The sequence below is a fragment of the Ostrinia nubilalis genome, chromosome 23 (assembly GCF_963855985.1).
Source record: "Ostrinia nubilalis chromosome 23, ilOstNubi1.1, whole genome shotgun sequence".
NCBI lineage: Eukaryota > Metazoa > Arthropoda > Insecta > Lepidoptera > Crambidae > Ostrinia > Ostrinia nubilalis.
This window is the reverse complement of record NC_087110.1, coordinates 11,631,881-11,655,653: the sequence shown is the minus strand read 5'-3', so window position 1 is coordinate 11,655,653 and position 23,773 is coordinate 11,631,881. Positions and strand designations below refer to the sequence as shown.

The following is a 23,773-nucleotide window of genomic DNA, read 5'->3' as shown; positions in this document are numbered from 1 at the left end:
AACTCATTGATACCTTATATTAACTTTAAACGACTGAAATTAACGATAAAAACTTTCAATATTTAACAGCAATTCAATTTTTAAACTCACCGACTTACAAAGGAAAACCACAGAATAACTAGTTCAGCCGTTTATCAGAAAATCTGTGACCATCTACCCAGTAATGCTGTTTCACTCCGCTGGAGTTGACTGCATTTATTTAATAACATTCAGTGCTCTCTCGACTTCACTGTGACCGTACAGTGCGGGACAATGAAATCGCACAAAAAATATTTTTTAAAGAACTCATTTTTAAAATGATCCATAAGTATAATACAGTTGTAGGAAATATAACAGCTGAATTATACCACAGTAACAAAATCAGTTTACTTGCCTTGTGTAAGTTACAAAAGCTGTCTTTTACCAATAATATAATCTCAAAACTAACACGTAAGTATCTATGTGATTATATTTCTGATGTTTATGTCATTTTTTGAAAAGCACAACATTAAAGTGAGGAGTTCGTTGTCTTATATTAAAACTAGCAGCGCGACTCCGTACGCGTGGATCCCGTTTTACCCCCTTAGGGGTGGAGTTTCGTAAAATCCTTTCTTAGTGGATGCCTACGTCATACATCTACTTCTACCTGCATGCCAAATTTCAGCCCGATCCGTCTAGTGGTTTGGGCTGTGCGGCGTCTTTCCGTTCTATACATGGCCAGAACGCGCCCATAGGAAACTGCTCGTGTATATTTTGTAGTGCCCGTTTGTAAATCTGTGACTCCAAACTATACACGAATTTTGCGTACTGATCGTGTATAGTTTGTAGAGATGAAACGGATAGTGGTTTGGCCGGATACCGGATACCGGATATCCGGCGAGCTGCTAGGCCGGATAGCCGGATATCCGGCGGCCGGATAGTTGGCCCATTGTCTCGTTGTATGTCGTGACGAGTTTAACGCCGCACAGATTCTTCGAACGCGATAAGTGGGTCTAGTAGACTAGACAAGTCACACTTTTCGAAAATCGAATTCGTCCGAATAGAATGTCAGATTTTGCCACTTGTCTAGGGGGCAGATCAATTTGGGCGATTTCGGTTGCCATCGTGAGTCTGTGGTTGAATAGGGAAAATTACATTAGTTTACTTGCTGCTTAATCTGACAGAACTGCATCCTGCCTGTCATTAGACCATCAGTGAAAAAAGATCGCCCATTTTAATTGGCTATATTTCGACATTAACATATACATATTTATTTATTTAGTATTTGTCATTAGAGTGAATAGCCCAGAAAAAGAAATTAGTTTTTTGAAAGGCCTTAATATGGCTTTTTTGCAACTTTTTGGACTTTAAATAAAAGCCGTCATTATTATAAGCCTTTTTATTGATATTTTACCTCAAAGATTATTGTATTTCATTTTATTATAGGAAATTGTCGTAGATTTTTAATATCCGGTATCCGGCCGGATAGTAAATTTAGGCCGGATATCCGGCCTACCGGATAGTTACCGGATATCCGTTTCATCTCTAATAGTTTGGAAGAGCTCAGTAAAAAAAGTCATATCCAAACTATACTCGATTAGTTTCTACTACACCACTTACACGTGACTAGAGTGTGTTTAGTTGATATTGATTTAGTAAAATATGGAATTATATTTAAAATTACATTTATTCGATATTATTACATAAAATATTATTATTTTACTGAATCTATAATAAATCTAGATTTTTAACACTATTGTAAGTGGTTTTTGAAATTAAATTGATTAGGTAGCATGGACCTATAAAAAAAGGCGGACGGAACTCGCGCTACAACAAAACTGTGACGCAAAATTTTGGCGTTTGTCTAATGTGTGAGTGAATTTAGGGATGCCATGTTAGCCAAAACATTTTACCCATTTATCTTAAGAAAAACATAGATGGGCAGATATGTTACTTGGAAAGGACATTGGGAACTTTAATATGAGAAAATGCCCCACGGCGGACAAAGATGAAACGTATTTTATTTCAAAGCTTTATACTTGTAGGTATATTCACTTAAAGCGCTATGTTGTGAGATATGGGAATTCTGAGATATGACGAGTCTAAGTTGAAAATATATTTGCCTAAAATGATTTGATATTTTTACATGTTATGTTGTTTGGCATTGCAGAGTAACCAATAAAAGTAAATAAAATAATATAAATAAATAAAAAATATAAATAAAATAATATAAATAAATAAAAAATATAAATAAAATAATATAAATAAATAAAATATTATAAATACTTAAATTAATATTAGACAACATCTCATATATTACTCCAACCCAAAATAAGTAGCTAAGGCATTTGTGTTATGGAAATCGGGAACGACGAACTACAACACACCCAAACCAGAGACAATGTGAAAATATCGTTTTCTATATTGTCCCGGCCGGGAATCGAACCCGGGACCTCAGGATTGGCCCGGCACACCTTGAAAACCGGTGTGTGCGCCTCTCCGCCACGGAGGTCGTCAAAAATATTACCTAAATGTAAAATAAAATAAAATATTAAAACTTCATTTTCTCAATATTCCCATATAAGAGAGAAAAAAAAAATGCACGGAAATTCATTGGATATTAGTATGTATCATCTGTGATAGGTTTCGTTTGTGTCCGCTACTTTTCGAAAAGTGGGGCAAAAAGTTCCCAATGTCATTTAGACGAAATTATATCGTGCCATTTGAAAAGGATGAAAGATGAATACGTTGAGGTAGACGCGAAATTTTCAAATTTTCTTACTTTGTTTGCAAGTCAGTGTCAGGTACGATTCACGCAGTTACAAATGATCAATCTTGTGTACCTACGTAATCATAATCTTATGTATCATCAATATTATTATCTCTGATAGATTTTAACATACCTACAACCTGTCACTGACTTGCAAAAATATAAGAAAATTTGAATTTCGCAGTTCCACGCCCTAGGGAAGGATCAAATCTGCCTACGAAAATATATCCCATTGAAACACAGTTATTATGATAAATTATTTTATTTCAATAGTATGCGTAATAAACATCTAAAAAGTCTTAAAATTATAGATTTCCCACTTATCGGGTAATTTTCCCACGTAAATAACTGAGAACACTGGCCTTTGACGTATTATTTTGTCGGGTGATTGACGTTTGATTTTAATATTTTAATGTTTATAAAATCGGGGAAATAAGTGATTAGATTATTAGTTTACCTGTGAAATGTGATTCCTTGATTTTTGTTCGTTCGATCAGAACGGTTTTTACACAATTTTACCACGCAAGACATGTCGTATTTGTGTTTTTTTTTCGCCGCGTAAATGTGTCAACTGTGTGAAGTTTGCACTCGAAGTGGTGTATCAGGGTATGAATGTGTGCGTGCCGGCCTGTACGTACAGGCGAGCTGGTATATCCTAATGTCACAGTATTTTGTTGATGAGAATCCGTCCGACTTTTTTTATAGGTCCATGTTAGGTAGATTTCAAATTAAATAACAATTATTAGTGTAATCATAAATTCATTTAAAATGAGAGAGAGTGAGAGAAGAAAGTTCAACGTGCATTATTAATACATTATGCGAGACTTTAAATGCTAGGTTTGTATTATTGGCCGTTTGGTGTAGTGGTTCGAAACGGACTACTATTCCGGAGGTAGCGGGTTCGATTCCCGCACAGTACAAACATTTGTGTGCATGAACATATTTGTTTGTATTGGACTGGGTGTTTTCTATGTATAGTAAGTATGTATTTACACAAAAAAAGTATTTAAGTATGTTTAATACTTACTTATTTTACTTATTTTATTTATTAACTTTTATTTCAAGAACAAAATCATTTTGACATATTTCCATACCTACATAATTCTTAATTTAAGAGTTATTCGAGAATAATTGGTGAAAATTAAATATCAGCCCCAAAACAAATATCTTTTCTATGGCAGAATACGTGTCGAAAGATGATTCAATGTTTAAAGTAGACACGCAGATATGAATTAATATGTAATAGAAAGAGAGGTCAATAAGACAAAATGACTAGCATGCAACTACTCGCGTATAAATTGTAATCACGCACTTATTACAATACATACATGATTAGTCCGTATGCGTACTGGCGATGTATATTTTGGAGTAAGATAATTGACCTAAGTCACTACAAAGTATACGCGAGCAGTACGCAGCATATGCGTACTGGTCGTGTATAGTTTGGAGGAGCTTAGTAAAAAAAGTCATCTCCAAACTATACTCGATTAGTTTCACACCCTTGCGTTCTGGCTATGTATAGAACGGAAAGACGCGGCTGTGCGTTGATAGAATACTATGTCAGTCAGTCAGCTTTGAGTTATATGTATTTAGATAAGTTTAGTTACTCAAAAGATTTAATAGTAGAAGGAAAATTGTTATAAAATAACCCTCCTTCTGGCGCAGTCGGGTAAATAGGTAATGCTAATGAAAGTGGTTGATAGTTTACATAAAAAGTTTTACAGTCTACTCTTAATACATTAAACTAAACATAATCTAGTACAGCTCCGAGCTAAGTTAGCCATTCCGCACAAATCCACTCAGGCACATAATATGAAATATCTAATCAAACACCGACCCAGACGTTCCTCTCGGTTCACATTATTAGTTTGCATCTTGAATTCCTAGCTAAACCATTCGATACAAACAGAGAACACAGTTTAATAATGACTGTCTCATAGGGTGGAGCGTCATTGTATGGTTAAAAAAAAAAGTTACGTAAACGAACTTGAATACCTGCTAAAAGTTGCATGAGAGCAAGATAATAACAAGGATATTTTTATTTTATTTTTAAAATGTATTTTTTAGCCCTCTACCGTCGTTTTAATTTAATTATTTTTTATTGTATGGCAATTTTCTAAAATCTCTGTATTATTAAACAGAATAATAAAAATAGAATTAATTTAAATGTGTTTTGTAAATAAAAAATAAATTTTATGAATTAAAAAGTTTTATTCGAAAAAACACTATTAGAAATAATTAAAAAATATATGGAAAAATCACAAAATTTAGATTTTTTTGAAATTTTATTTAGAACATTGCAATTCTATTGGTATTGAAAGATGCCATTATATTGCTCGTTCAATTGTTTCCAAATCCATCTTTTGCTTTAGAAACATTCACTATTTTAAAATTAATTCATATCAATGAAAGGTTAACTTCGGATTTTTGAATGCTCTAATACTCCAGGTACTTTGTTGTCTTTTCTTGCTGCCATTATTTGTCTCAAGCTCTCTGATATGCATAATTGTTTTTCATAGTAAAGTCGCGGAATGAAAAGGTTCGTCACCTTAGTGTCGGTTTTCGCTTGCACTGTAAGAGTCAAACCTGCCAACATAACAGTGCAAGAAACAGTGCTGCTAACATTTTAATAAATATGGCGTTTGCTAACGAATAAGGTTTTGCTTGTTTATTTTTCTATCCCATCAGTGCAATGCAATGGTGACATTGACCAATTGACAATAGTTTTTTTTATTTAATAGAAATAATAATGGCAGGTTGAACCAACAAGGTTTTAGTTTATCAATCATAATAATCTTCTTGACATGATTAATCGTCAAACAACTTTAATCTGAATAATTTTGAACTTTACTGACGAACAGTTAAAGATTATTTTCTCTAACTCGAGATTATTCTGTAACATAGTTTCAAAAGGTAATATGTGTTCGCGATTCGTTGAAGGAATCAATTTGAAAACTGACGAACCTTTTCATTCCGTGACTGTACATCAAAGCTAACAAAAGATGCTTATGGAGTGCAAAAAACGTGACTCTTTGAATAACTCGTTTAATAATTTTCTTAACATTTGATTCCAAGGACTAATAATGTAATCAATTTCAGTCTTGCTTTGCTTGATCTGATCTAAACTTCCTGTTGCTATTTTTCTAAATTTTTCTGATCTAGTGAAAATGCTCTTTCTAATAATGTTACTTCTCATCTTTTGGACAATTACAAGTGCTCAAATTACTAGATTTATAAGAAAACTATCTAATAGTTCTTGTATGATTTTTTTCCATTGCTGTAGTTTAGCGTTGAAGTTATCTGATTGTTTTGGTTATGGAAAGCGAATGAAATGTGAATACTTACCTATTAGAACAACACTTTAACAATTGTTTTATTCGTTGTATCGTAACAACAGGCTAAGAAGTCTTAGTTTCGACTAAAATTTGAGAAATACAACGGGCTGTTTACCTTTTTTTTATTTTATTTCCGATTATCGACCCGCCCCTGCTTCGCATAGGTAGGTACAATGTAGGTAATGTATTATACTTAAAAACCTTCCTCTTGAATCACTCTATCTAATTTAAAAAAGCAGGTGTCAGTGGTAACACTGTTTAAGGTACAAAACAAATAAGGAGATCCTAAAATAGGTCACTACGAGTGCTTAATTTCGATTTTATTTTGACTTTGGAACAATAAAATTAGACAACGCAATTACGAACTATCTACTTGATTAATATCAGTCAACTAAAGATAAAGACATAAGACAAAGGTAGAAAGAAGAAAATAGGTAACTGGACTAATTCTGATGTCAACAGTTCAAGTTGCAAAGTTACGCGCTGACTGTGAGTTTTGCTTAAAATCGGCACTTTTAATAATGTATTGTTTTAAGTTTATGACAAGCTTATAATGATATACAATTATTTTTTACGATGTGTATTATATTTAAAGTTACAAAAATATATTATTTATCAAATAAAAACTATTCTAAGGTAATTTATGATTTTTGCAATAAAGTCCTATTTTTTCATTTTTATGAAATATTCAAAAGCCAGTAGAGGGCTAAAAAATGGTCGCAATATTTTTTTATTTATTTTTCTCGTAACCGTTGCAACAAGATGCAACTTTTAAGAGGTATTCACAAACGCAAATGTAAAAAAAAATTTTTCGCTCCACCCTACAGTGTCTCAGTTCCTATATTAGCTCTGAGTTGGTTTACCGCTATTAACTTCTTTGAAGTAAAGCTGTGCTCACGCAAACTGAGGGCTTGTGTGAGTTTACATTAAACGTCGTCACTAGTGAGCGTGTTAAAAAATATATGAATCCAAATATATGCTCCTAAATCGAATGTACCTACTACTACTATTTCTATTTATTTATATTAACCGGCAGATAGTGGTGACTGAGTTTGTTGCGGCGCTTCTTCTCAGCACTTGCCAAATGTTGGTCTCGAAGCGCTGGTAGGGTAAAAAGATTATGAGACATGTAGAGGCTCCTTAAGGCCTCAGCCTCGAACTTAGCGGGCAGCGGGGCGGCGGCGGCGGCGGCGCGGGAGCGGCAGGATCTTATGCGTAAAATGAAATGGACCGGTTCTCGAAAACAGCGGCGCGGCAGCGGGGCGGCAGCGGGCAACGAGCGGGCAGCGGCGAGGGAGCGGGCATCGAGCGGGGAGCGCACTCCTTCTTTTGCCCACAATAAATCGAGCGTTAGGAATAAATTTGAATCGAAATAAAATTGTCGCCGTTGTTCAGAAATTTCGTTTGCGAATAAAAACAAATATCTCGACAACACAACCCCGAACACAACACTTCGCCGCTAAAGCGCCGCGCGAGCTGCCCGCTGGTTTCGAGAACGGGTCTGCGTTACCCGCCCCGCTCCCGCGCCGCCGCCGCCGCCGCCCCGCTGCCCGCTAAGTTCGAGGCTGAGGCCTAAGAGCAAAATGACGATTTGTAAGAACTATTTATTAGCCTAAACAAATAAAGAAATTTTGACTTTGACTTTGACTTTATGAAGATTTTAGTTCTTGAAAGTTTCCGCTAGGGGCGCTGTACAATCCGTGATATATTTAATGACACTTTTTACGTACCTAGTCGACATCGAATGCGTTTGACGTAAACTCACACTACGCCCCCTGTTTTCAAGAAACAATTCAAATCAAATCAAATTTCAGATACATATAACTTCAGAAATCCTTGTGTGAATTTATTTGCCTCTTTGCAGTAAAGAATAAGGTCTTTGTGAATTTACTTTTATGCGTCTTTTAGTCTTAAAATGAGACTGCTAAAAACAATAGAGGCGAAATAAATTATAATCAAGTCCCTTAGGGCATTACATTAGATGCCTGAAGTAAAATGATAAGAACTATATTTTACAGTCATGTTAAATTAGCTGATGGGGAAAATACCTACTGAATAATTTAAGTTTTTTTTTCAATGCACTAACTTCAATCGATGATTAATTTTTTTCACTGTAAAAGACACTACCTGTGGTCGCGATCCTCATCAGTGAGGGACCGAGAAAGAAGAAGAAGAAAATACAAATAATATAATTTGTACCACTTTTGTGGAAACGCACACTTGAAATTGAATATTCCGTAAAATGTGGAGGCAGCTTTAACTTCCCCGATCCAAAGCCACTTGGAATTAAAAGCGTTACAGTAAAAAGCTCGGGAATCCCATTATCAAGAGTGACATTGACAATGTCGTCAGTCTATCGAGCTTTTTCCCTATTCGCTTTTATCTCAAATACCGATGATTAATGAAAGTTATTTAAGAATTTATATGGTGGTAATGGATTTAGCTTTACAAAGAAAAGTTCGGGAAGAAAATTTGCATTTAATTTTTTGGGAATTAGGTCAGTTCTGATGAGAAGACGATTTTTGTTTGAAAACAGATTAAACATCCCTTTCTGCAGTAAGTAAATTAAAATAAATATTTTAGCTGACTTTTTTATCTCTTTCCATTTCATTGTTTTGTCTTTCGTCCTCTGTAGAGTCCAGCGCGAAATAAGTTCTATTTTTTAGGCTTTTTGAACATTTAAATTTTGCCCAAAATGGGAGAAAATGGGAATGTTTCAACTTCTTAAGAAGATTCAAATGTGTTTTTTAATGAAATGTAGTTCAAACTTAAGATTCCCATTTTCATTCATTTGGGGAAACCTGTCGGGGGAAAATGGGAAATTTTCGTCATCATAGCCCATAATTCTGTCCCGCAGTGTACATACGGAACCAATTATCGTGGAGCCACGAGTGCGACAGTTTGATTGCTTGCTACATTGTTACGTTCGTTTGCTAACATTTCTGCGTCCAGAATAAAAGGTTTAATTAAACGCATTTGAGAAACTGGAACACCGGAAAAATGTGACAATGTGAAAAAAATTACTCGTGACTTTTCCACAATTATTTTATATTTAAGATTTAATATTACCGTAAGTAAATACAGTTCATAAATCTTCGAGGCGGAGCATCACTCATGAAAAGTACGATTGATTTGAATTATTTAGCTTTTGAACTAGAATACGCTCTCTGTCACAGTACGAAATCCGTAAGGATAAAACTGAGGGTAAAGCTATTTTAAGAGCTATGTAGGTACATAAAAGTACTTTTCACAAGACTCTTTTTAGGGGTCCGTACCTAAAGAGTAAAACCCTGCTAATAGACAGTTGAAATTTTTAAAGATCGCCAGACGGAGCTACTGGGATACACCACGGAACTATTCCCACCTCTCGTTCCCGCCGCTGCAACTCCTGTGTATACAGGATCTACAAATTGGCCGCTAAAAACCCAACCAAGATAGGTACTAAAAACAGAATAAAATAAATATTTCGGGAGGGCTGCGACCAGCCTTCACTGTGCTGGGAGTGGTAATATTTGATATACTTTCGTTTTAGCCAAATAAGTAAGTAAGTAAAGTAAGTAAAAAATGTTTTATTTGACGATAATAATAACGTTCACTGCTAGACAAAGGCTTTCCCCAAGGATTTCTAAAACGAATGGTTCTGCGCCGCCCGCATCCAGGCACCTCCAGCGACGCCCCCAGATCGTCGGTCCACCTAGTGGGGGACTGATATACACACCTGCATGTTACAAATCTTGTACCGCACGGGTTCCCCCCTACAGCCAGCGGGGGAGGAGCAGGTCCTCAGCTGCCGGGAGACTCCTCCGTCGCAGGTCCGGGAACAGAGGGACCACTCGCTCCACTGCGACCAGCCTCCGCGGTCCTGGGAAAGAATAATAATAATAATAAATACACTTTATTGCAGACCAAAGATAAGAAAGAAATGATTTGATTAAATTCGTTCTGTTACAGATTTTCTTTGCACCATTTCTTGCACATGACATTCTCATTTTGCCCACTCATCAGTCTTTATCCATAGTCCATGATCCCTTGCGTCCAGTCTTTAACCTTATCCTACCATTCGAGCTAGACGGCTGTCTTAACCTTATAATCAGCTGTCATTTTTTTAAACCTAATCCTCTTGAGGCGCAAAACAGTTCGTTTGTTCATTCAGCCAAGTGACGTCCATTAGGACAAGGGCTTCTCCAATCTGGACAAAAGCATCTTTCTTTATGATAATATAATATTATGTTGCCGTATTGCTCTTCTATTTAAGCTTTTAGGAAGGGTTCAATATATTTTTAAAGCGAGAGCTTTACGTTTAAAATAACTTTTTAATTTGATTTAATTAACCCTTTGAGTGACTTTCCGGCCAAGCGCCATTAGCCCATTTTAAAAAAGATACAAAAATAGAAGATAAAAACCTAGCTTGTATAAAACATTAAAGGAACACCTTGCGAACAGCTAGGGACTGGAATTCGCTGCCTGCTGCTGTCTTTACCGAACACTATAATCCGGGCCTTTTCAAGGTGAGAGTGAATAGGCACTAACAGGACAGATATGTACCATCCTAGACTGCATCTCATTTAACACCAGGTGCGATTACGGTCAAATACCTGCTTTATGCATAAATGAAAACGTGTAAAACATAAAAATGGTTCTCTAACAATTCCTATTAAGATGAATGTTGTTTCTTTCTCGCATCGATCACAAAGCCTCCCTGAATGTATAATAAGGCACAATCCTTCATCCATATTTCCGCGACTCAATCCCGTCACATATCCATATGCCACTTTGTCAAAACCTCTGCGAAGCATCGATCAGCGTAAAGGCAAATGGATCACAGTTTGGATACAAATAACATTTATTTGTTATGAGATGTAGGTATCTATTTATGTAATAACCACCGATGGATTTTTTTTACAGAAAATGCTGAAAAACTGATATCAAAGTGGCAAATGAGATGCAACCATCATTATTGCATGATTACTGCTATTTTATTTATTTATCGTGTCGACAACAAACCTATACAGCGTCAGCCCAAAACTCCGCCACAAGAGTGGCGTTGTCAGTAGCCTTCATTAAATCTTCCTGCGTGCAGTTGTTTGGGCACGCAGGGCACGACATCATGTGTTTCGTCGACTGGGGAACAAAACTTAACACTGACCTGTATACACTTGACTGGATGCTGTCATAATATTTTTGTGCCTATTTGAGTTTCGCTATTTTGGCACTGTAGGCCATACTGTAGGCAAATACGATTGTCCATGGACTAAAATTAGTGAATTTCTTTTTCGCTTACTCCTATGGCTACTCCATAGGCATAATGTACGTCAAAATTAGCTATCGGGACAATCGTTGTGGCGCTTCAAATTGGCACACAAAATCAGCTGTCATTTGTATGAGACAGCCTGTTCACTACTGTCCAGTGTGTGATCTCTAGTCAGTGACTAGTGTGCATATTGCAAAGGTTACTTCAATAGTACCAAATAATCTGCTATCGTAGCACATTTGGCAGCAAACCAGTTATTATTTGCACTCATGTAACTAGCGCTACATACACGGTTACGTACGATACGTATGTTGTTAAGCGTTAGCATTGATAGCGTTGAAAAGTATTCATCTAAAAAGGTGACTGACTGACTGACTGACATAGTGATCTATCAACGCACAGCCCTAACCACTGGACGGATCGGGCTGAAATTTGGCATGCAGGTAGATGTTATGATGTAGGCATCCGCTAAGAAAGGATTTTACGAAACTCCACCCCTAAGGGGGTAAAACGGGATCCACGCGTACGAAGTCACGGGCGGCCGTTAGTTTTGTATGAAAATAGAACCATTTCATAGCACAGAGATTGGGTATTTTTTTAGCTTATAATTTAAATACTTTTTGAATCTTCAGAGATTGACAGTGAAAATCCAGTCACAATTCCGACCATTGATAGCGACAACGGTGGTGATGTGGTGTGAAGGTATGGTCGACTCGGGATCCTAGGAACGTGGGTTCGAACCCCGCCTAACCTGACTATTATGATGAACCCACTCGTAACACAAGCATTTAGTTTACCACAAGGTGTTAACGGAACTATTACTGATGAAAATGCACAACAATTTAAAAAAATAAGTCCTTGAAAGTATAGGACTCAATATAATTCTAGCACTACAGAGTAGTATATTTCGTCTCAAAATCATTCTTCTTCTTTTATATTCCTTCACAACTCCGAAACAAACGATTTTTGGCCAAATTTTATTATATTTATAACAAAATACCCTATGACGGGATTCCGTGCGTGACTGTTTTTGCATGCGACTGACCGGAATATTTAAAAGGTCGACTCTGGAGGTGTACTCTCAAACATGTTCGTATTTTTCGATAGTTTCATCCCTCTTATCTCGAGATTACATGCGACAGGTTGATGTTGTGCAGAAATATTAATTTTTATAGACCCTGCCTATTTTATGTTTGAAATGTACTCCTGTGGTCCAGTATTAATTTATATGAATTTTTATTTATAGTACGTTTTCAATTAGGAACTCATTAATTTTCATTTATTCATTTTTATAATAATTTTATATTCAATTCAAATTCAATTCAAATTCAAATTGTTTTTATTGTGAAATCACAGGTAAATACATAAGTCAGGTCATAAAATGTTTGTAATAGATCAGCTGTGTTCCGCCGCATGGGCATCCCAACTAATATTATAAATGCGAAAGTAACTCTGTCTGTCTGTCTGTCTGTTACGCTTTCCCGCTTAAACCTCGCAACCGATTTCGATGAAATTTGGCAGGGACATAGTTTGAGTCCCGGGAATGGACATAGGATAGTTTTTATCCCGGTTTTTGAAACAGGGACGCGCGCGATAAAGTTTTTCTGTGACAGACAAAATTCCACGCGGGCGAAGCCGCGGGCAGAAAGCTAGTATCATATAATAATACATTAACTTAAAATTACTTAAAAACTAAAATTTAAAAATTACCTACTAATGATAAAAAATTAGGTATTTTGTAATTATTGTTTTCGCATTAATACAACCACGAGAGCTGACAAAAAAGGTGGTGGTCGCAAGGTGGGGTAAACGGGCTCATGCACAGAGACCACGTCTTGGAAAACGTAGCGTAGGACCTGCTCAATGGACTGATGATCTCAAGAAGATTACCAACAGGGCCTGGGCAGTTAGATGATAAATACCTATAGGAGAACGTGATTTGTGGCTGTCTTTGGGAGAGGTTTACGTCCAGCAGTGGCCTGCCCTTAACAGAAATGATAAATATTATCTTGAACCGGGAATTTTGAGACACGTGACATAATTATTTCATACAGTTTATAGCAATATGGCTTTCAAATAGAGTCTAAAATTACAGAGTAGGACCCCAGGTCAGCAGGTTTTTAACGCTTTAGTTTCAGCTGAATTTTGGGATGCTATTGGGATTTGAGTTATGTGTGATATGTGAAACGGATTTAGATGAAACCAGGCGTTTTGTCAAGGGAATGTATTGCTAGTAAGAAGTATAGCCGTACCATTTTTCATCTGTGTACTTTCTTTTGTCCGTATTTTTGGGGCAATTATATCACTGTGATGGAAGAATATAATAGTTTTCTTCTATCTTGAGGTTTTAATTACAAACTTACAATCAAACTATACGCTACCATCAGGACCTGATGAGGTCAAACGAGATATTTACTACTCTGGTGTACTCTCAACACTATCAGGCCATTGAAGCGTATCTATAATAGAGATGTTTCTTGGGTAAAAAGCAAGATAAATACTCGCCACGTATTTTCCACTTATTCAAACTAATGAAAATGGAAAGAGATAAAGCGCGCCAAAGTTCAAAAGATGAGGCCCGTGACGTCAAGGCATGCTTAAAAGTGTAGCACTTTGTGACGTCACGCGGAACTTCAACGCATCATAACTTCGTAATTACTTGTCTGACAAATAAAAATACACGTGTCCAATATTTTTTTGATAATGTTATTGACAGACTAAAATAATAAAAGCGTAGTATTGAGAATGTAGCAACTACTCTATAACGTTGTCAATATTCATATAAAAACATTCCTAAATCTAAGTTAAACTGTATCCAAACGCATTCGCACTAAAGCGCCAATTTCCGTTTTTTTGCGATACAAAGAGAAACAAGCAACCATTTAGGAACGTTTTCTCACAAAATAAGTTACGGTAACGAGAAACAATGTTACAAAGAAAAGGTGTGTTATGTTATAAATATAACATACAAAAAGGTGTTTCTCAAAACGAATGTTCGGTGCGATTTTTGCTACATATTTTGCCTTTCTTGATTTACAGATGCTGTTGCGTGCATGTCTCTGAAGAAAATAACTAGTTCTATTTATCAAAAGCACAAATTGAAATACCTACGTTTCCAGGTCGCTAACAGTGAGGTTGATTGGTTCTTCATAGAAACTTTTGTCTTCATCCTTTAAAACTTTTATTTTTGATGCAATATAAGTATTTGTATAGTTAGTACCTACTGTATGTTTAAACTTGTTTATCAGTGAATTAAGTAAATAAGTATCAACTTTGTCTCTTTTTCTGACATAAGGTGACCATCATCATCATCACTTCAGCCATAAGACGTCCACTGCTGAACATAGTATAGGCCTCCCCCAATGATTTCCACATCGTTTAGTTGGTAGCGGCTTGCATCCAGCGCCTTTCTGCTACCTTTATGAGGTCGACGGTCCACCTTATTACTTAGTTCATAAAAATATATCTACATACTCATAAGTTATAAATAGACAAAGTCAAAATATAATGGACGAAAATACCTTGGTGACTAATAAATCCAAAGAGAAATTGGAGCCATTACCATTTGCGACAAAAAATCCGTCTCCAAACATGAATTCAAGCTCAATGCTGAATCAAAACTCACAAACCCATTCAGGTGTTCCACCATACATTCTTTTAACTGACACCTACCACTTTATAGATCGAGCTCAGAGAAAATGGCGGTGGAAATACGTGACACTAAATAAATAACGGCCTGAGTGAGATTTTGTGGAGGCTGTCATTTTTAGGGGTCCGTGGGACAACGTGAATTTGTGCTCTGAGCTTTCCACCTGGTTATTATGGTGGTTTTGATGAATGGTTTTTAAAATGGGCTGAAAAAGCTAGCATAGGAAGAAAAGGCTCTTCGCCCTTTGGAAAAGAACATAGCATCACCATTCTGATGGACAGACGTCCTGATTAAACACATTAGAACTTGTATTTCATATTTGGGTCTTTGGGAACTCATTTAATTCAATCTGACATAGATAGTACTCTTAAATTCTTTGTTTCCTATAGGTCGTCTAAGTGCCTAGTACTGAGCACTGATTTTGATTTGATATCAGGTATTAATGATCGCTTATGTAGGGCGTTATCGTTCAAAATTTGCAATACTTTGCGGTGTTGTTCTTAGAAAAAGTCAATATTCTACACCCCCCCCCCCCCCCCATCATAAGTCCAGTTTAGTATACATTTATAGCGGAGGACTAAGGCACCCCAGTTGCGATGCAAGGATGCCCTGGTGTGCCTCCCAGGATATTTTGGTACCCATTTGAAGATGTAAGATCCATCATACCATACCATCTTAAAATAAAAATGTTGCAAGGTAAAATTCTAAAATTGTTACTAAGTAAATAAATACACGCTTCTGCATACGGAATATCCACACCAAGATGCTTTGCGCACTTCACAGTCACATTTGACTGAGAATTTTGTCGCAGTTACATGCAAAGCAAGTCGTCCACATGTTGCGTTCTTCTGGCGTGCGTTTAATGCCACAGACTTGCAGATTCGAAACAGAGAGAATACAGGTACGAAAACCTTTGATAGGTGTAATTCCTTGATAGGTGTTAAAGTAGAGCCTATTTGCAGTCATTTAAGTCATATGACACCATGTCCGAAACTTGTTCATTTCTGAATTATTCAAGATTTAAGTATTTTTTAAAAGATCTCAAATTTTTATTTACCCTTGTAATGAAGAATACGGAATAATGTTAACTTTTCCTACAATTAGTTTTGTATTTCACTAAATATCTAAAAAAATATTTTACTAAAGAAATACCTACCTGTATTTTTGAAAATTAAAAAAATTTAAAAATTAAAATTAAATTTATAAAATTCATAAAATTCATTTATTTTTGCAAATAGGCTTTAAAAAAGCGCTTTTACACGTCCCAATATTAACCCTACCACTGCTTCGGGACAATAAATGGGCCAGTGCTGAGAAGAAGCAGCGCAAGAAACTCAGTCACTATTGTCAGCCTCCTTTTCAAGGTTTTACAGTCTTTAAAATATACAAATTATAGTCATAAGTATTAATGCGAGCTAGGTAGTTAAACATTCCAAACATTTTTATCCTTTATATAATCATCAACTTTATAGTAGCCCTTTTTCATTAAGGTGCTTTTGATATGTGCTTTAAATTTATGAATGGGCAATTCTACAACAGTTTGTGGTAATTTATTGAAAAGTTTAATACATTTCCCCATAAATGAATTACCAATCTTGTGCAGTCTGAAATTTGGAACGGAAAGTTTATTTTTGTTTCTTGTATTGAACTTGTGTAAATCACTCTTTCTAGTAAATTGCTCTATATTTTTGCGAACATATAAAAGGTTTTCATAAATGAACTGTGAAGCTACTGTCAGTATATTAATCTCCTTAAAGAATTCTCTCAAGGAAAATCGGGGTCCAAGGTTATAAATGGCCCGCACTGCTCTTTTCTGCAGAACGAACACAGTTTCAATGTCCGCAGCTGAGTATACTTAAACTTTCTTCTTTCAAAAATAATTATTATTTATACAGCTTATTTCTCTCCTACTTGGTGATCATTATCAAAAGCAATTTATACGTGTTGGAAAAGATGGGGAAGAGTTAAAAAAGGGTTTTTAGGAATTGACTCCACGTCAATTCTAATGGCCGTTTACATGATAACGATACATTAAGCACAAAGTTTTCAAATTAAGAAGCTTTACAGATTACCTAGAATAATCTCAAGATTAGCGTTATTCTTAGCCCTTCCTTGCCTTATGCTATCTTAAAAATCGCAGGTCTGTGTCACCGGCACCACACATCCACGCTGTACATTATATTGTATTATTTGTAACGCACATTCACATTTCATGTTCAACCCATTTTCCCCATTGTCGTGTACGTCTCCCTTTATTATAGGCATTGTTGGAAATTTCCCCGCTTTATGGAAATATTTTTGCGTAACGGAGACTATTTTTTTCCATTTTCCCCTTTTCATAACGGAGATACGGAGCTGTGAACAACCGATGAATGAGAGTAATCGAATACGTCGATAATGATGTTCGATTGAATGTGTTTAGGGAATAGGATTGTTGAATAAACCCATCAAATGTTGAACGTAATAAATCAAAACCCCCGCCTTAACAACTTTATGTAAAATTTTGCCAAGACAATTATGGGTAACACTTTGAAAAAATTATCAGATCTTATATAGAGTCAAGCTTCTAATGCTACACGATATGACTCTATAAGCCCTAACTTCACAAACTCAACACCTTTAGTCAAAATAATGTGACTTGACCGTTTAGATAGCGTATTGGTAGATTTGTCAAATAACACTCTATCACGCGGCGTTCCATTGACCATAAGAATGTAATCCAGCAATTCCAGCATTCATCTTCATATTCATTTTTGTCTCAACTAGGAAAAACTTCCACATTATTTGATGATTTTGCCAAAAATACTGACTCAATGTGGAAAGCTAGGGACTGGTATTCGCTGCCTGCTGCTGTCTTTCCCGAAGACTGTAATCCGGGCCTTTTCAAGGGGTGTGTAATGTATGATATAACTACATATCATATAATACTTAGAGGATATAACATCAAATTATATAAAATCATTTAATATAATAATTATTTACTATAAAAAACGAATAATATAATTTTAAAACGAATAATTTTCAGACAAATAACTATTAACTGATATAAAATGGTTTGATATAATGAATATTTTCTATAAAACTGACAATGTATAAAATTTAAAACAAATAACATTCAAATCATATAAAAATAAAGTGTCGAACAATCAAATGAGATAAAATTCTTTTCCTATAAAACTTAAATCATATAACAATAATAATTTTATATAAAGTTCAATTGTTATAATAAGCATTGCATGCAGCAAGCAAGCAAGCAAACAAGCAAGCTAGCAAACGAGCAAGCAAGCAAGCAAGCAAGCAAGCAAGCAAGCAAGCTAGCATGCAAGCAAGCAAGCAGGCAAGCAAGCTAGCAAGCAAGCAAGCTAGCAAGCAGGCAAGCAAGCAGGCAAGCAAGCAAGCAAGCAGGCAAGCAAGCAAGCAAGCAAGCAGGCAAGCAAGCAAGCAAGCAGGCAAGCAAGCAAGCAGGCATGCAGCATGCAAATTTGACTAAAAACTTGAGACTTCTGTCACGGCTCCGGCACTGCGGGGCTCTGGCGGTCCCTCGCGTGCTAATCGTCGCAGATGGCTTTCGCTCGACACCGCGTCTTCGGCTTGTTGGCCGGCTTCGCCGGCCAGCCTCAGCCGCGGCGCCTCGCTTCCAGCCACCTGCTCCTCAGCCCGCGGGCCGCCTCGCCCCTCCGTGCCTACGCGCTTCTAAATTACACTCTAGGGGTAGGGCAGACAAGACTACGTGGAGTCGGTTTTACGGCGATTCGTTTTTGTCACTAAAGTCATTTATAAGTCAAGCTAAAGAAGAACATACTAAAAGTTATATCTATCAGAAATTATATCAATTAAAGAGTATACCAAATAGTCGTTATAACAAATAATATTTATTTTATGTAATGGTTATATGAAATATTATTTATATTAAACAAAATTACATCAAATGAGTCTTAGATTAAGTAAGGTTTATATCAAATGTCTTTATGCGTTTTAATTGGTATCTGAAATGACATTATTAGAAATGATTTATTATATGAAGTAAACATTATATGTTAAAAAATTATATCAAGTGTTATTATAACATACGTTTATTATACAATATGAACGTTATTGAAATGAATTTATATCATATAAACTTATATAAACTGTCACGCACCCCTTTTCAAGGCGAGAGTGAATAGGCACTTACAGGGCAGATATGTACCATCCTAGACTGCATCTCACTTAATACCAGGTGCGATTGTGGAGGACAAATACCTCCCTTGTTAGGCATAAAAAAATAACATTATTGGATGCGACTTATAACTAAGATACAAGTAATTCTATGAGTACGTTGTCAATAGCCAAGTCGTCCCACATATCTCCACAGAATTTAATTAAAAGGCTTCATTTCAAAAAACGAATGATCACGCCAATAAAACCCAACAAGATTATATTATCAAGACCCAATACGAGCAATTCAATTCGGCGGCGCTAAACAGCCCAATAAAACAGCGCGTCCGACATACCTACATTCGAATTTACAATCAAACGTAGCCTGTGTTGAAGCCGGGATGTGGTGTAAGGCACAAGAACTTCGCTTCGAAATAACTGTATAACATCATCATTCCAGTCACAGGACGTCCACTAAACATAGGCCTCCCCCAATGACTTCCACATCACACGGTTGGTAACGGCCTGCATCCAGCGCCTTCCTACGCCTACTTACGGTAGAACCTAATAACATGAAACAATCTAATTGCACCAGCCCCCGCAGATTAGCGTATCATCTGAATCATCTCTACATTGTCGATATTCCACCAGCTCGCTTTTATAATGCGAACAGCTAGAGACTCAAATTCGCTGCTTACTGCTATTTTTCTCGACAGCTTAGTCCGGCCCTCTTCAAGGCGAGAGTGAATAGGCATTTAGTGGGCAGATAAATACCACTCTAGACTGCATCTCACACATCGGGTCTCATTCTGCTTAGAAAAAACATTATGGGCCTAAAATTTCTTGTGGTTAGATCCATGCCAGTCAGTCAGAATTTTGCTAGATCTAAGTGAAACTAGTACACCCAGAAATTTCTAAAACAATGGACACTAAACTTAAGGAAAAAACTAGCTGGCCCAGCCAACTTCAGCGAACTACGAGTATATATGACAGCTGAATATCCTAAAACTTGCAACAAAACTTATCAGAAGTAGAAGCAAGTTTGTGAATCTTCAAGTCATCGCTCTCTCTTGTGTTTGGCCCCCCCGCGTGCCACTATGAAACAACAACAGCATATGCTAATTCGTACCGAGGCCAACTCCAATTTGTCAACTGTGGCCTGCTATACCCGCTTTAATCCCGTAACCCTTAACCCAAAGGGGTAAGGTTCAAAATAGCAATCCCCATCACGTCGGCGTCAAAGAAAAGCATGATTGTGGATGTTCCAGGCTTTCCCTTAGTTTTTTTGGCGTTTGGTTTTACCTTTTACATTGGAACTGGCTTTGTAATGGATTGACTTTTACCAATATGATTGAGCTTAAGTGCTGTTTATGTCTGCTTTAGTTTCTTCTTCTTTTTTGATGATGTTGGCAATACACGTCGAGGTCGAAAAAAAAATGAGACCAAGTAATGATTTAATGAAGGATGATAGACCCCTTCCCACCCTTTGAGTCTCGTTATGATGCTTTACTGAGACCTCATATGGACTACTTGAGAGAACCCGAAGAATCACGATGCACTGTTTTGTTTCATTTGCCCCACACACACTCATGCACGTTCATCAACACATAATGGTTATGGTAGGTATCTACTTAGTACTAGTATTTTCACAATAGCCAATTTATCAATACAAACAAATGCAGGTAATGGAATTTTGAGCCAAATTGTATCTCGCAAGGTGCAAATGCTTGTGTAATGAGTTTGTGTAATAATCATGACTTACATTTAACATTATTCACATTAACTAATCCACTGTCTCGTCGCCATTAATACCGACTTGTAAAACTGACAAATTGTATGATTATTTGTGAAAATTCCAAGTATAAAGCCGCAAATTAATGTTCTTTAAAACAGACACAATATGACATCACCAGCTGTGGCGTTCTAACGTAGTTTTAATCAATCTGAACTCGTATTTATAAAAGCGAAAGGTCACACACTCATTATGAAATTTCAGCAACTACAAGTGCTAGGAGTCTCAAATTTTCCATGAGGGTTCCTTTTAGAACGTAGGTGCTCACTAAGACGGGATTTTACGAAACTCCACACTAAGGGGATAAAACGGGATCCACGCGTACGAAGTCGCGGGTGGCCAGTACTTAATAGGTTATGCAGTCATCATCATCATCATCATCATCATCATTTCAGCCATAGGATGTCCACTGCTGAACATGGGCCTCCCCCAATGCTTTCCACGTTGATCGATTGGTAGCGGCCTGCGTCCAGCGCTTGTGCAGTAACAGATCTTAAGTATTAACATGAGTCCCTTATAACCTGCCAATGGGACTAATAGGAGCAAATTAATCATTTTTACAACGGACCCAACATCAGGTGAACATTATGGCGTTTTTACGGAGTTGTAATGGGAGCTATTTTGCTACAATATACATCGATGTGCTTATAGGGATGTTATGGATATGTAGTTTCAGTTATGGATACGGTTACGGATATAGGAATAATATTATACCGGTTTCGGTTACGGTTACGGATATTTAAAATCTTTGGACAAATCTTTGGACAATTTCACACAGCGCCAGCTAGCCCCAAAGTAAGCAACTTAATGCTTGTGTTATGGGTACTACTAGCTTAACGGATATACTACTTATATACTTTTTTTTTAAATACATAAATATTATACATAGTCACACCCAGACCCGTCACAGAAATTAAAATTTGTTTATTTCGGATATCTCAAAGTTTCGGTTACGGTTACGGATATCTGTGCTTTAGAATGCAAATAGTTGTCCAACAAGGTTCATTCAAAATAATGATACTAGATGGCATTATAAAGATAAATCAGGCTGTTATGCCTTTACATATTATTATAATGCTATACAGAAAAACAATTTAAACTGCCTACACCCGAAACTATCCGAAACTTTTGAATCGGTTAGGGTTCCGGATTTTTTATTTATTTAGGATATCCGAAAGTTTCGGTTACGGTTACGGATATACATAACATCCCCGGGTCTTACTGTACATCGAATTGATCTCTGTAACACAAGACACATGTGTCACCACAACAACTCATGCTGGGAGTTGAAATTCAAGCGGCTGTTGAGCACTTCAATCACTCTGACGTCACAGGGTGTCGAATGACGACTGTGACAAATTACACCCGATCCGAGGGCGATTTACATAGAGAGGTTGTAACATAGTTGATAGTAAAGGCACATTCCGCCTCTGTGGTCTAGTGGTAAGACCACCTGCTTCAGACGCAGAGGTCCCGGGTTCGATTCCCAGTGGGGGAAGATTTTTCTGTTCGGTTTGGTTGGTGGTAGGCTTGTTCTAAGTCCGCCTGGCTAGCTACCACCATCTTACCTAAGTCTGTCGCCATAACAACAATGTTAACGGTATTGTTGTGTTCCGGCAGTTAGAGGTAAGATAGCCAGTTCCTCCGTGGTTGAGAATTCCGGGTGAAGCTGATCGTCACTTACCATCAGCTTCCTCGTTGTGGATAAAAAAATCAATGGGATATTCAAGAAGTTATGATAGTTTGAGTGATATCAAAATAAAAAGCTGTCATAAATAATGGAGATTATGGTAAAACGGAGGGTTATTCCCAAAGGTCCACAGCTCTCTTGTTTCCAAAAAGTGTAACTTCATACTTTGATTCCCAATGGGTCCACGACATTAAAAACAGGGGTTTACAGCTTATTCCTTGTTAGATGGTTACCTCTTTAGTAATATTTGCACAATAAAAGGAAGATTGAACATAAAAGAAACGATGTTGACTAGATTTCTAGAAAGAGTAAATAGTGAGATAGTACTTACGTTACTCAAAAGTGGGATTTTATAAGTATACCAGTTTTTGCTCCAAGTTTTGTTCTCGTTAAACTTTGGAATCCCTTTCGGGTCGGTTTTAAGGGTCATCATCATCATCTCATTTCAGCCACAGGACGTCCACTGCTGAACATAGGCCTCCCTCAATGATTTCCATAACGATCGGTTGGTAGCAGCCTGCATCCAGTGCCTTTCTGATTATACTCAGCATTATTACAGTTGTGTGTTAATAGATCATTCATCCAGTATAAATGACTTTGATACCTCATCATCATCATCATTTCAGCCTTAGGGCGTCCACTGCTAAACATAGGCCTTCCCCAATGATTTTCATGTTGATCGATTGATAGCGGCCTGCGTCCAGCGCCTTCCTGCTACATTTATGATGTCGTCGGTCCACCTTGATACCTACTTATAAAAAAATAAATAAAGGCCTATTCAGACCTAAGCGGTATTCGCTACCGTCTGCGGCAGAGAAAACGCTTTAGCCGCGGTACTTGATACTAAATACCTGAGCGAAACCCGCGCGGTATGTACCTCTACCTACAGCGGCAGCGAATATCGCTCAGGTTTGAATAGGCCTTAAAGCAGTCATACCTTCCCATGGTGCGTGGTGTTGTCATGCGTCTCGATTAGCTCCGGGTCTTCGGTAGAAACATCATGACCGTGCCTGTGCGAGGCAGCTGTCAGGACCTGGAACAACGAAGACAATGTTTGAATTCTAAATATTTTTGTTGCAAAGTCACCCCTATTACAATCACGTAAGATGGCACAGTGTGGATGTTGATGTACCATCGTCTGTAATTTCTAAGCTATTTTAACATACTCCTTGACAGGCGTTTGAGGAGTCA

General features: G+C 37.0%; 1 protein-coding gene across 1 annotated transcript in view; it reads right to left on the bottom strand.

The window, feature by feature from the left end:
* Nucleotides 1–23,773, bottom strand: part of LOC135083170 (ADAMTS-like protein 3) — a 428,341-nt gene that overhangs the window by 35,380 nt on the left and 369,188 nt on the right. The window contains exons 5-6 of the mRNA XM_063977905.1: nt 23,520–23,615; nt 9,782–9,925 (exon numbers count right to left, since the gene is read on the bottom strand). Coding sequence (XP_063833975.1) covers nt 9,782–9,925; nt 23,520–23,615 — 240 coding nt within the window. The remainder of the gene's footprint in view (nt 1–9,781; nt 9,926–23,519; nt 23,616–23,773) is intronic.